Source organism: Podarcis tiliguerta (assembly GCF_965153285.1).
Source record: "Podarcis tiliguerta genome assembly, chromosome: 14".
Classification (NCBI taxonomy): Eukaryota; Metazoa; Chordata; class Lepidosauria; order Squamata; family Lacertidae; genus Podarcis; species Podarcis tiliguerta.
The window spans coordinates 53,045,075-53,058,780 of NC_139547.1; the positions used below are offsets into that span (position 1 = coordinate 53,045,075).

At 54.0% G+C, this 13,706-nt stretch overlaps 2 protein-coding genes across 3 annotated transcripts in view; both read left to right on the forward strand.

Moving 5' to 3' along the window:
• The window catches only part of LOC310664350 (coronin-7-like), a 103,754-nt gene extending 100,540 nt beyond the window's left edge, over window positions 1–3,214 (forward strand). The window contains 3 exon segments of the mRNA XM_083413392.1: window positions 1,021–1,112; window positions 1,610–1,696; window positions 2,567–3,214. Of these exon segments, the coding sequence (XP_083269518.1) occupies window positions 1,021–1,112; window positions 1,610–1,696; window positions 2,567–2,572 (185 nt within the window). The 3' untranslated portion in view covers window positions 2,573–3,214.
• A 4,588-nt stretch (window positions 3,215–7,802) lies between these two features.
• PAM16 (presequence translocase associated motor 16) lies at window positions 7,803–12,766 on the forward strand. Of its 2 annotated transcripts, none has more exons than XM_083413840.1 (5): window positions 7,803–7,948; window positions 8,780–8,858; window positions 9,951–10,087; window positions 11,882–11,947; window positions 12,610–12,766. In XM_083413840.1, the coding sequence occupies exons 1-5, from the start codon at window positions 7,862–7,864 to the stop codon at window positions 12,700–12,702; spliced, it is 462 nt and encodes a 153-aa protein (XP_083269966.1). In that variant the 5' UTR covers window positions 7,803–7,861; the 3' UTR covers window positions 12,703–12,766. The 2 variants fall into 2 exon arrangements, with proteins under 2 accessions (XP_083269966.1, XP_083269965.1); XM_083413839.1 differs by having other exon boundaries at window positions 7,844–7,948; window positions 8,774–8,858.
• Window positions 12,767–13,706: the final 940 nt, after the last annotated feature.

Here is a 13,706-nt window from a genome sequence, read left to right on the forward strand (position 1 = left end):
CTGGATCTGGCCTCCTTATTTACTTTTTATAAGCTGTTTCCTTTCTGAATAATCATTAAGATTTTTCTAATTATAACTTAAATATCCACGAAGTCTCCTGCAGACATTAATCGAAACAAGTCCAGGTATGTATTTTAGGGCCCTGTTTTGTGAAGTATTCTCTGCATTAGAATCATAGAATCATAGAGTTGGAAGAGACCACCAGGGCCATCGAGTCCAACCCCCTGCCAAGCAGGAAACACCATCAGAGCACTCCTGACATATGGTTGTCAAGCCTCTGCTTAAAGACCTCCAAAGAAGGAGACTCCACCACACTCCTTGGCAGCAAATTCCACTGTCAAACAGCTCTTACTGTCATTTTACCCCTGCTTTTTGAAACTCTAGTCTAGTGTGATCTCTAATTGCCTCTGTTAATCTAGCCAGTTCAATATACTCTAACAGTTTGTCTTGCCATTCTTTTTTCGTTGGCACAGTTTCTTTTTTCCAGTTTTTAGCAATTAGGATCCTTGCCACTCCTGTAGCATAGAGGAATATTTTCTGATCTTCTCTTGTTCTACCTGTGTCCATTATCCCTAGTAGAAAAGCTTCTGTATTTTTCATAAAGTAATACTTAAACATTTTTTTAAGCTCGTCATATACTGTGTTCCAGAAGCTTTTGGTTTTTTAACAGGTCCACCAAACATGTATAAGTGTCCCCTCTGTTTTATCACACCTCCAGCACAGATTTGTTTTCGTCTTATACATTTTAGCTATTTTGGTAGATGTTCAGTACCACCTATAAAACATCTTGATTAGATTTTCCCTCAATACTTCACAGGCTGTAAATTTCCAGTTCTTTCTCCATAGTTCTTCCCAGAGAACCCCTAGAGTCATCTAGTCCACCCCCTCCAGTGCAGGAACCACAGGCCTTTCCTGTGTTGGAGAGACCCCAGGTGGGTTTGGGGCTGAGGAAAGGGCCCCCTGGCGATCTGCCTCCAGGCCCCTTCAGCCGCTGACCCGCCATGCCACCTCCTTCTGCAGTGAGCGAAGCCCCGAAGGAGGCTCCCAGCCGGAAATACCTGCCGTCCTCCGTCTACCTGGAGGAGAAGTCGGACGAGCAGAAGAAGGAGGAGGTGAGGACCCTGCGGGGCTGGCAGCTCTGGCTTGGGGGGCAGGGGAAGGAGGGGAGGGGGCTGGCAAGCTCTCCCTGATGCCCACGGCCTTGTCACTGGGGGGGGGGGGCGAGGCAAATGCAACCTGGGGAGGCACCTCAGACTCAGCAGCAGCAGCTGCATCTCCCATCCTAAAGACCACAGAGCGGGTGAGAGGCAGTGTGGCATAGTGGTTAGTGTCCGGCTAGGAGAGACGAGGGCTCAAATCCCCACTTGGTGGTAAAGATCGCAAGGTGACCTCTCAGCCGAGCCTTCCTCACAGGGTTGGGTGGATTAGAGGGGGAGAAGGAGACCCACGGCCGCCCTCTTGAGCTCCTCAGGAGAAAAAGGAGGGGTAGAAATACACCCCACAGGGAAGTGTTGAGGGGGCACCATGAGGAGGGGGAAAGTCTTGCGGGTGGCAGACGCATCAGCCCTTTCTCATGCCCACATCCTGGCAACGGTTGGCTCCCCTGCAGCTCCTGAATGCCATGGTGGCCAAGCTGGGCAACCGAGACGACCCCCTCCCTCAGGACGCCTTCGAAGGAGTGGATGAAGAGGAGTGGGTAAGAGCTGGGCAGGAGCCCCCCAGAAGCACCATGCCCAGGGGAAGAGAGCCGTGCCCATCCGCCTGTGCCCATCCTGGTGTCTTTGGGCTGCTTCTGCCCCCAGCTCTGCGCTGTAACCCTCCAGAGGGCTCTGCTGGAGTTGTGGTCCAAAAGGCACCCGCTGGGAGTGCTGTGGGGGAGAGGGGGAGCACTCTGATCTGATCCTCTGCAGCTTTGCCCATGTTACCCCTCCCTATCCCAGGGCTGGGCTGGGGGGGCTGTCAGGACCTCGTCCTACACTCGAGTAGGACTCTGGCAGAGACACATGCCCAACTGGCATGTTCCCTGCCTCCTGGTCGATCGTTCGGGAGCTTCAAAAGCTTTCTTCAGCCCGAACATCACAGCGACCGATGCCAACAAACATCGGCACACTTAGGGATCTGCAGAGTTTGTGCAGTTGCGTAACAGACCTCAGCAACTCAGCATTTTGGCTAATCTACTTTATCTACATATAAACATACACAGAGCATTGCAACATGGCTCCCTCTCTCTCTAGCATCAGACAGCAAAGGACAATAGTCCCACTTCACGGAACACAGGAACACAAACATCCTGTCTCCGTCACTTCTCACTTTGTGGAGTCAAAACATACACCGTCATGTGAAAGACAAAAATCCCATGACTGCAGACATGGAGCAGGAATTCTAACGGGCTGGTGGCCTCTGGGGTATATCCAGTGTCCCTTCCCCTCCCAAGTTGGCAAGGGTGGTCTTGTGGGCAAGGGTGCCCTTCCCAGCACCCCCAGCGCAAGAGACGCCCCAGAGGAGTGGCCAGTCTGGCTTCTCCCATCCATCCATCCCTCCTCTCTCTCCCTCTCCTCCTCCGTAGGACTAACAGCGGACGCTTCGACCAGGGACAGCATGCAGTGGCCTTATTGCCTGGATGACCCCCTGCAACCAACCTCTCCTCCGTGGACTGGAGGGTGCCCAGACCTCAGGCCCCCCCGGGAGGAGCAGGCTGACTTCCAGGCTCCTCTTCCCCCTCTCTGCGCCAACACTGCCACCCTGGGTTGGGCCACCGCCTGCCCACGCCTCGACGAAGATGCCAAGGAGATCCTGCCCGCTGAATCTTCCTTCCTCCCCCTGGACCCTCCTTCGTCTGGGCTGCTGCCCCGCTTCCTGCCCCCCCAGGCAGAAGTTTGCCTCGGCTTCCACGTTGACAGTCCGACCGGCACTTCTGGCTGCTGAGCCCAGTCGACTTTGGACCTGCTGTGTGCCTGCCAGGCCCCCAGCCCCTCCGGAGGGCCCATCCACGAGGGGCGTGTGGCTTTGGGGGTCTCCAAACGCATTCGGGAGCGGAGGAAGGCTGCTTGGGGGGCTCCTTCTGCCCCCTGCAGCTCTAGGGTTGCCTTTACGAGGGCATGCGTGTCTTTCCGTCACGACCGCGCCACAAATTGTCTCGCCAGGCTTTTCCTCTGGGCAAAGCTCGCCTTCTGTGTCTGCCCTGTCAGTGTAACTTGAAAGAATGTCGATTTCAGCTCTTTTGCCTCTTGTGTCTGTTATTCAAAACACCAGCCTTCTGCCCAAAGCGACTCTTCCCCCCCCCCCCCGAGGGATGGAGAGCACCCGTCCCAGCCGGGTAGACCTTTCTGCACCCTGGAACGGGTGATGGTGTCACACAGGCCCCTGGAGGCCCCCTGAGGCCCCCACATGCCTTACAGACCCTGGTTCTCCCTTGCAGACTTTCGGGCAGGTGGGCTGTGGCTTCTGTGCCTGGGAAAAGGGGCGCCACTCTCCCAGGGGAAAAGTACAGTGGTGCCTCGCAAGACGAAAAGAATCTGTTCCGTGAGTCTCTTCGTCTAGCGGTTTTTTCGTCTTGTGAAGCAACCCTATTAGCGGCTTAGCGGATTAGCGCTATTAGCGGTTTAGCGGCTATTAACGGCTATTAAAAGCTTAAGGGATTAGCGGATTAGCTGCTAAAAGGCTATTAGCGGGTTAGCGGCTTAGAAAAAGGGGGTGGGGAGCGGAAAAAAATCTCAAGACTCGCAAGACATTTTCGTCTTGCGAAGCAAGCCCATAGGGAAATTCGTCCTGCAAAGCACATCGAAAAACGGAAAACCCTTTCGTCTAGCCGGACCCAAAGGGTGCTCATCAATGGTTCCTCTTCATCCTGGAGAAGAGTGACTAGTGGGGTGCCACAGGGTTCTGCCTTGGGCCCGGTCTTATTCAACATCTTTATCAACGACTTGGATGATGGACTCAAGGGCATCCTGATCAAATTTGCAGATGACACCAAACTGGGAGGGGTGGCTAACACCCCAGAAGACAGGATCACACTTCAAAACGACCTTGACAGATTAGAGAACTGGGCCAAAACAAACAAGATGAATTTTAACAGGGAGAAATGTAAAGTATTGCACTTGGGCAAAAAAAATGAGAGGCACAAATACAAGATGGGTGACACCTGGCTTGAGAGCAGTACATGTGAAAAGGATCTAGGAGTCTTGGTTGACCACAAACTTGACATGAGCCAACAGTGTGACGCGGCAGCTAAAAAAGCCAATGCAATTCTGGGCTGCATCAATAGGCGTATAGCATCTAGATCAAGGGAAGTAATAGTGCCACTGTATTCTGCTCTGGTCAGACCTCACCTGGAGTACTGTGTCCAGTTCTGGGCACCACAGTTCAAGAAGGACACTGACAAACTGGAACGTGTCCAGAGGAGGGCAACCAAAATGGTCAAAGGCCTGGAAACGATGCCTTATGAGGAATGGCTAAAGGAGGTGGGCATGTTTAGCCTGGAGAAGAGGAGGTTAAGGGGTGATATGATAGCCATGTTCAAATATATGAAGGGATGTCACATGGAGGAGGGAGAAAGGTTGTTTTCTGCTGCTCCAGAGAAGCGGACACGGAGCAATGGATCCAAACTACAAGAAAGAAGATTCCGCCTAAACATTAGGAAGAACTTCCTGACAGTTAGAGCTGTTTGACAGTGGAATTTGCTGCCAAGGAGTGTGGTGGAGTCTCCTTCTTTGGAGGTCTTTAAGCAGAGGCTTGACAACCATATGTCAGGAGTGCTCTGATGGTGTTTCCTGCTTGGCAGGGGGTTGGACTCGATGGCCCTTGTGGTCTCTTCCAACTCTATGATTCTATGATTCTAGCGGGTTTTCCGTCTTGCGAGGCATTCGTCTTGCGGGGCACCACTGTACTTCTCACTTCCTCCTCCATGTCAGCAAATGCCTGCCTTCCTTAGTCCCTGCGCGCTGCTGCCCTTGGGCCTGATCCAGCAGGGCTTTGCTTATGATCCAAGTCCAGAAGCTGCTGGGTCAGGTCAAGAAAGAAGTTGGGCTTGGGAATCCTGGGTTTTTCCGGTGACAAATCCTGGGCTCATCCACGCAGGAGATTTCTGTGGGTTTGAAGCCCCTCGTGCCTCAATTCCTTTTGGGGTTGCCCCATGATCTCCTCCAACAACTGGCAGCTGCTCTTCGCCCCCATTAAATTCAGATTTATCCGAATCCAGGAATAATCAGACAAGAGATTTAAATCCACTATAATTGTGCATGTAAGAGGAGTTCGCGTGCACTGGAGCACATTGTAAGCATGGGTTTTCTCCACCTGGGGACAGTCCTCACCTGTCTGTACTTTCCGAACTTTCATTTTGCTCCTGTCCTTCCAAAGCATGTGTAGGCAAACTAAGGCCTGGGGGCCGGATCCAGCCCAATCACCTTCTCAATCCAGCTTGTGGATGGTCCAAGAATCAGCGTGTTTTTACATGAGTAGAATGTGTCCTTTTATTTCAAATGCATCTCTGGGTTATTTGTGGGGCATAGGAATTCGTTCATTTTTTTTTTCAAAATATACTGTATTTTTCGCTCTATAGGACGCACTTGAAGGGGAAATGTGTGTGCGTCCTATGGAAATGAAGGGGAAATGTGTGTGCGTCCTATGGAGCGAAGACGCCATAGCCCCGCGACCCTCTCCCGGCTGGAGAGGTGACGCGTAGCTATGGCAGGAGCGTCTCCACTGCGCCTTTCCGCTGCTCCCTGACCTGCTCTTTGGGGCTGGTAGTGGGCTTCCCCCCGCCAGCCCCAAAGAGCAGGTTGAAAGGAACCTGAAGCCTGGAGAGCAAGAGGGGTCGGTGCACACTGACCCCTCTCGTTCTCCAGGCTTCCAAGGTAGCCGCCTGAACGCACCTTAAACGGCACCTTGTTTTAGAGTGGGAAAACAAGAGGGGGGAAATTCTCCCTCTCTCTGCTCAGCGCCTCCTGCCGCTTCGCTGAAGGGGTGCTGGGCAGAGAGGGGGAGAATTTTTTTTTCTTGTTCTCCCCCATCTAAAACAAGGTGCGTCCTATTGTCCGGTGCGTCCTATGGTGCGAAAAATACGGTAGTCTGGGCCCCCACAAGGTCTGAGGGACAGTTGACCGGCCCCCTGCTGAAAAAGTTTGCTGACCCCTGTTCCAAAGGGCGCAGCATTTGCATCAAAACAGCTCTTTTTCTGCTTTTGCTTTAGTGCAAAGCAGCCGTATTAAACATAAAATTTGCCCTTGTGGTTAGAGGAGTCAGGAAAGGAAAAACCATAATAAAAGAAAAGGCTTTCCCACGACAAAGCAGAGCCTCCTTCGGAAGTGGGCGGGGCAGCTTCCCCCTATATTCCACCCCAAAGCCTTTTCCTTTAGCTGTGTCCTTGGTTGACCTTGTGGGTATGCGCTTGGGGGGGGAGGCTGGTGGGTCCAGCTGCAACACACACATTTTCAACCTACTCCAAATCCCCAAACCATGAAACACAGTTGCGACTGGTTGCGCAGTTCCATGTACAATTTTGTTTTCTTAAAGGTAAGCAAATACCTGCAAAGGCCCCAGGTGTCTAGAACTTGGGGAGGGTGGGAAAGCCCAATTCGAGAGGAGGGGATGACCGCCCAAAGGGCACCAGTGCAGCCCAGCCAGCGGAGGAGAGAGAAAGGTCCCAGGAAGGACTGGCTGGCCGCAGTGGGAAACTGGGCGCTGAACTGCTGGACGGGGCTGCCTGCTCTGCTCCGACTGCAGCCAGGCCCCTCGGAGACTCGGACGTTGTTCCCTGAAGAAAATGCCACCCTTTGCTGTGCCGGCTAGTCTGGCGCCACCGGCAGAGTTGCCACCTTATTCTTATTATTTTCTTTTTTATCATACTTTTTTTGAGATTTTTTACAAGTCATTTTCAACAATCATTCAACATAACTCCTTGGCTTATACAATATTTTAGACTTCCATCAACAACCTCTGATGATTTTCCGTTCTTTATCACTTATTCTACATTTCTTAATTTCTCTATTACTCTTAATTATCATTAACTAATAGTTCTCCTCATAGTCTTTCTTGCAATATTTCAAGTAATCCTCCTTACAGATCTTCTTGCAATCCTACTAGCGTATTCCATTCATTACAATTACTTTTCAAATAGTTTGTATATTTACTCCAGTCTTCTAAGAATCTCTGGTCCCGCAGGTTTCGAATCCTTTCTGTTAATTTATCCAGTTCTGCATAGTCCATGAATTTCATCCGCCATTCTTCTATCGTCGGTAATTCTTCTTGCTTCCATTTTTGTGCCAATAATATTCTTGCTGCCGTCACTGCATATAAAAACAGCTTACAGTCCTGTCTATTAATATCATCTCCTACAACGCCAAGCAAAAATGCTTCTGGTTTCTTAATAAATGTAAATTTCAACATCTTTTTCATCTCATTATATATCATTTCCCAGACGTTTTGGACTTTTTTACATTCCCACCCTCTGCTCCTGTGCTTTTAACAGCCGGGCGTGCAGGCTCCGCTTCACCCCGTCCCCGCTGCCTACATTGCCGGGGGCTGGACTAGATGGTCTCTGGGTGCCCCTCCCAAGTCCGCACTTCCATGACTCCAGCTCCTCATACGGTGTGGGGGGCGGACTCTCCTTCGCGGGAGGCTTTCAGAAAGAGGCCGCCTGCCAGGCATGCTTTGGCCGCGGCTCCTGCATCGAGGGGCTGGACTAGATGGCCACTAAGTGCCCCTTCCTTCCAACTCGGCGGGGATCCCGGCATTGCGCGCGCCTCCCGGCCGCCAGGGGCCGCCCTCGACCCCGGGGCGGCGCTCTAGGCCCCAAGGCCGCTACGGGGTCCGCTTCCGGTCGCGAAGGCGGAAGAGGCCTCTCCATCCGGCCCGGCTCGTCTCTATGGTGCCCTCCTTCCCCGGAGCCGCCGGATCATCTCGCCCTTGGGCCGCCCGAGGAGGGAGGAGGGAAGGAGGGGGGAGAGGCATGGTGAGTCGGGGGGGGGGGAGGGAGGGGGTCCGGGAGCCCCTCGCCCGCCCCCCCTCGGGAAAGGGACCCAGGCGTCCGAGCAGTGCGCCCCCCCCCGCTCAGCCCCACACGGAGGGGACCCTCGTGGCCCCCCTGGCCCCGCCCTGTCCCTCGGAGCCCCAGGAAGGGACCCAGGCGTCCGAGGCTCCCTTTGCCCTCCCCACCCACCACGCCGCCTCCGTTTTGCTTCTGTTAATTCCATTTGTTTCCCGTTGCCCAGAGAGAGACTTGGCGCCTCTCGAGTCTCTGGACCCCGGGGTCGCGGGTTCGAGCCCCACGTGGGGCGGAAATGTGGCAGGGGGCTGGACTAGATGACCTCCGGAGTCCCTTCCAGCTCCACGGTCCTGAGGTTGTGTGATGTGCGTGGAGCGTGAGCCCACCTGCCTCCTTCGCCCTCAGTCCCCCCTTCCTTCCTCGCTTCCCTGGCCAGGGCTGAGCAAAGTCTCCAGCATCCGGGGTCTCCTCTCCCCCCCCCCCGCCTAGGGCCTCTTCCTCTGGGCCCACCCCCACCCTAAAGACCCCCTCCCCAGAGAGAACTTCAGGTCCCCACTAAGCGCCCCCCTTCCCGCGGCTTCCTGGCATCCCCCTTCGGGGTTGGGGTGGGCCTTGCGCTGCCCCCTGAACAGAGACCCAGGGAGCTTGGCGGCCATTGCCACCCGAGCACCGAAGGGGGCTGGTTCCCAAGGGCAGGAGCAACCTGGTCAAGTGAGCGACACACCAACAGAGCATGAAGGGGTGGCAACTGCCTGGCGAATGGCCTGACCCTGGTGACTCTTCCCTTGGCAGGCCAAGTACCTGGCGCAGATCGTCCTCGTGGGGGTGCAGGTGGTGGGCAGAGCCTTTGCCCGGGCGCTGCGGCAGGAGTTCGCAGGTGAGTGTGTTAAGTGTGTTAAGAGAAATCTGAGGGCTCCCTTGGACAAAAAACAAGGACACCAGCCAGGAATAGCAGAGCCAAACAGCAGCCAGGAGGCTTGGTCTTGATTGAAGACCGTCGCAACAGGACTCCCACCTGCCACCAGGTGGAACGAGATGGAAGCCCCGAACAAAAGAGCCCCCAAACTTTTATTAACTGCTAATCCCCATGTTACACTCCCTCAAACTACGTCAAGGTTACATCCTGAAAGGGGAGGTCCGGTAGCAGGAATCTGAGCATCCTGGACCCTGCCCCATGGTTCCCCTTGCCCTCCACCAAACACCCATCAAGTGGAACAAAAGAGATCTTTTCATTTCCCTGTTTCCCAGCCAAGTTCATCCCACCCTTTTGTCTTCATCTGGGTTTGTTATTTCTGGAAGGGCTACCTGTCTGGCACTCAGGTATCAGGATGCCAGGGATTATCACTCAGGCAGAGGGGCTGCTGAGTAGCTGAGCTCACATGTCTATATGAATTTCTGAAGTTTTCCCAGTGAGCCAGTACATAGATACATTGATCAGTGAATTGTTACATTTGGTATCGTGCAACAGAGGCCCTTTGAATAGATAGGAAGAAACTGTGATGAAGTGTTTTGTAGGGACAAGTCACAAAAGTCACAAAAGTGATTGTGCTGATTTTGGTAGTGGGCTGCATGTGCATGATATCTGCTGGAGGGGCAAACCCCCCAAACCTATACATAAATTCCTGCAACAAGTGCCATGTGGTTGCCCCTTCTCCTCTGCCATGCTTGCTTGTTTGGGGGGGGGGGGAGACGCTGTGGGCTGCCTCTTTGCTCACAGGGCCTTCCCGTGCTCCGTTGACCTGGCGCAATGTGGCCCGTTGCTTTCCCTGTGGGGGTCCCAGGTAGCTGTCACTGACGTCTCCAAGTTCTGGACCAGCCAACGCCAGCCTTGTGACCCTGGGCTGGGTGCCTCCCAAGGACAGCCCAGCTGGCAAGGCCACCCTGAGCCCGTTTGCGTCATGAGCACTGCCAGCCCCGCTGTCCAGAGTGGGGGAACCAAGAGGGTAACCGAGGCCCTCTTTCCAAGCAGCCAGCCAAGCAGCGGCAGACGCGCGAGGGCGCTCAGGGCCTCAGTCGGAAGCAGCCTCCAGCATCTCTGGCCTCAGCCTGCAGGAGGCACAGCAGATCCTCAACGTCGGCAAGCTCAACCCAGAGGACATTCAGAAGGTAAATACCAACTTTTCAGGCTTGTTGGGGAGAGCTCAAGGCTCATTCCTTGGTGATTGAGACCCACAATTCTGCTTTCAGAGCTTTTGTATAGAGATACAGGAAACTGTTCTACTGCAATGTGCTCTACGTGGGGCTACCTTTGAAGGTGACTCGGAAACTACAACTAATCCAAAATGTGGCAGCTAGACTGGGGACTTGGGAGTGGCTGCCGAGACCACATAACACTGGTCCTGAAAGACCTGCATTGGTTCCCAGTATGTTTCCGAGCACAATTCAAAGTGTTTGTGCTGACCTTGAAAGCCCTAAATGGCCTCAGCCCAGTACACCTGAAGGAGCGTCTCCACCCTCATCGTTCTGCCCGGACGCTGAGGTCCAGCTCTCAGGGCCTTCTGGCTGTTCCCTCCCTGCGAGAAGCCAAGCTACAGGGAACCAGGCAGAGGGCCTTCTCAGTGGCGGCGCCCACCCTGTGGAACGCCCTCTCATCAGATGTCAAGGAAATAAACAGCTATCTGACTTTTAGAAGACTTCTGAAGTCAGCCCTCTTTAGGGAAGTTTTTGATGTTTGATTGCTTTATTATTAATAATAATATTCTGTTCGGAGCCGCCCTGGGTGGCTGTGGAAACCCAGCCAGATGGGCAGGGTATGAAGAATAAATAATAATAATAATAATAATAATAATAATAATAATAATAATAATAATAATTTATACCAAGTCAGATCATTGGTCCACCGAGCTCAGAGTCAGTAGAGCATGAGACAGATTTTAATCTGAGGGTTGTGGGTTTGAGCACCACATTGAGCAGAACGATTCATGCATCGCAAGGGGGTCGGCTCCCAACTCTACAATTCTATGAATCTGTCCCACTGACAGGCCACAGCGGCTCTCCAGGATTTCAGGCCGGAGTCTCTCCCAGCCCGACCTGGAGATGCCAGTGAGACTGAACCAGGGACCGTGAAAGGCAGCCGCTCTGCCACCCAGTTCCAGCCTTCCCCCATGTGGGCATTCATATTCCTTTGGGTCCCCCGGGAAGCAGTATTTCTCATAGGGCGAGAACTTAGTGGCTGATCCCAAAGCTGAGTCTCTTCACAACTGACCCATGCAGCCTTCCTGCAGATGTTGCTTGTTTATTCCTTGAATTTATATGCCAGCATTTTTATTCCAAGGAGCCAGAGGTGGCCTGCATGGATCTCCCCACCCCCACCCCCATTTAGTCCTCGCATCAACCCTGTGAGGTGGGTTGGGCTGAGAGGCATTAGCTTGGCCCAAAGTCACCCAGGAGGCTTCCGTGGCCCGAACGGGGATTCAAACCGTGGTCTCCCAGGTCCCTGCCTGACACTCTTAAGCCCTACTCCATCCCTGGCCAGGATGGCTGCAACTGATGGGAGCCCGAGTCCAGCAACATCAAGAAGGGCTGTGGATCAGTGGAACTCCCTGCCACAAGTCACCCCCATGGCTTAGATAGCTTCAAAAGGTATTAATTAAAACTCAAAGAGGAGGCAATGGCCATCCATGCTTATTAGCCATGACAGTTAAGTGGTACCTCCACCTGCAGAGACCAGGGGGTGGCGTGCATGGCGGGGGCAGGGGGTGGCTTGTTTGCGGGCTCTCCGGAGGCCTCTGGCCAGCCAGCGAGGGGAGCAGAACACTGGCCCTTTCCTTCCGGTCCAGCCGGGCCGCTCTCCTACTTCCCTTGGTCCACTGGTTTCCCCAGATCATGGCAGGGACGGGGCAATTAATTGTGCCGCCGGGCAGTTTGGTCATGTGCGTATTGTTTGCTTTTCCTTGGCAGAACTACGAGCATTTATTCAAGGTGAACGACAAATCCGTGGGGGGTTCTTTCTACCTGCAGTCCAAGGTGAGTTGGGGAGGTGGAACTGTGCTCGTGCCCCCTCCCCCCAGGAAGCCACAGGAAACTGCACATTCGCCTCACACTTAGAAGTTTGTATGTTTTTAATAGATCCTATCCATATATTTTTATTAACGTTTATTGTTTTTAATGATTGTGATTTCCCCCTATGTTTTTAGCTGTTCTTGTTTTATCTGTAAGCTGCCATGAGTCCCTGTCAGGGATTATTATCATCTATAATAATACAATAAAATTGTGCTTTCAGGGCTGGCAGTCCCTTAGGTGGAAGGGATGCAATTAAGAGGCTTTCCTCCCTTTCGTGTAGTTCATTGGCAAGCTGAGCATCCTTTGAAAAGATCCAAACTTACCCAAAATACATAAAATGCAATGTGTCCCGAGTGTCAACCTGAGTGACCTCTGCCCTGTGCCCACTTCCTTCTAGCCAAGCCCCCTCATTTCCTTGGGGTTCCCAGAGATCAGAGGCCTCAAAGCCGAGATTTCCTCCTCCACCCCCGCCCCCCTTTTCCTTGCTTGCTCCTGAGCTGTTTTGAAAGCCCTCTGGCGGATGCCCTTGGCACAGCCACTGCCCTCGCCCTCTGTGTGTGTTGGCCTCCTGCCGTCTGTTTGGAGCAGCAGCAGCAGCTACTGAGTGCCAAGTCTGTGCCCTGCAGGTGGTGAGAGCCAAGGAGCGCCTGGACGAGGAGCTGCGGATCCAGTCGCAGCAGCGGCGAGAACAAGACGCAGAGCGCAAGCCAGACACGTAGCAGAGCCCATTCCCACCGGCCTCCCCGTCTAAAGTATAGCTAGCCAATAAATTGCCCTTGTGTAGCTTGCTGCTCTCGGCCTCGCAGTCTGTTGCCAGGGGGTGACTGGGGGGGGGGGAGTGCAGAATGCAGCACCAGGATGGGACCCACGGCAGGGGCTGGAGCGTCCCTCCTTCCCAGGAGTTCCTTCTTTGGCCAAGCAAGAAACCTGCAATCTGCTTCCCAAAGCTTTCAGAGAGGCATTTGCCCAGGCAGCTTGTTGCTCTGTGAGCAGCAGCCCAGCCTGTGGACCGACTGCAGTCATCACCCAGCTGCTAAGTCAGGGGCCCCCAAACTTAAGCCTGAGGGACTCTTTTATCCGGCCCGTGGCAACCCCCGGCGCCCGCTCTTACCGGCACTGCGCTGCACGGCTGCCCACTTCCGGGTCGGAGGAGCACCGGAAATAGCTGGTGCACATGCGTTAAGTGTTATTTGCACATGCGCAAGCCTTATTTCCAGTGCACATCTGGGTCGGAGGAGGCCCGCGCACATGCACACAAGCTATTTCCAGTGCTCCTCCGACCTGGAAGTGCGCCGGAAATAGCATGTGCGCACGCGTATGTGCTCCCTTGCCCTCTGCACAATCGGCGCTGGAGACACCGGGCCGAGGCGCGGCAAGTTTGCCGACCCCTGTGCTAGGTTCTGCAGTTGCTGCTGCATCCGAAGCATGCGGAACAGCCTGTGGGAGCCTGCAGGCAATTCCTAGGCAGCTCATCCCAACGCCCCACTTTGCTCCCGCAACTCCTCGCAGGCAGAAGGCCCCAGGCTCCATCCCTGGCCTGCCCTGGCAGAACTGGGAAAGGGCCTTCTCCTGAAACCTTGGGCAGCTGCTGGCAGGTAGGGGAGCTCCAGGCGCAATCACACCTGGCCGCTGAGGGTGCTGGGAGTCCGGGAGCTTTTTGGGGCAGCACAGGTTCCTTATCCCTGATGCAGACAGTTCCCAGCTAGATGTGGCCAGGGCCTGG

Excerpts from the sequence above, each read along its gene's own strand:
- PAM16 (XM_083413839.1), top strand. The coding sequence starts at position 7,862 with ATGGTGCCCTCCTTCCCCGGAGCCGCCGGATCATCTCGCCCTTGGGCC. Across the intron at positions 8,859-9,950 it reads GCTGCGGCAGGAGTTCGCAG|CCAGCCAAGCAGCGGCAGAC; the intron begins GTGAGTGTGTTA and ends CTTTCCAAGCAG. Across the intron at positions 11,948-12,609 it reads CTTTCTACCTGCAGTCCAAG|GTGGTGAGAGCCAAGGAGCG; the intron begins GTGAGTTGGGGA and ends TGTGCCCTGCAG.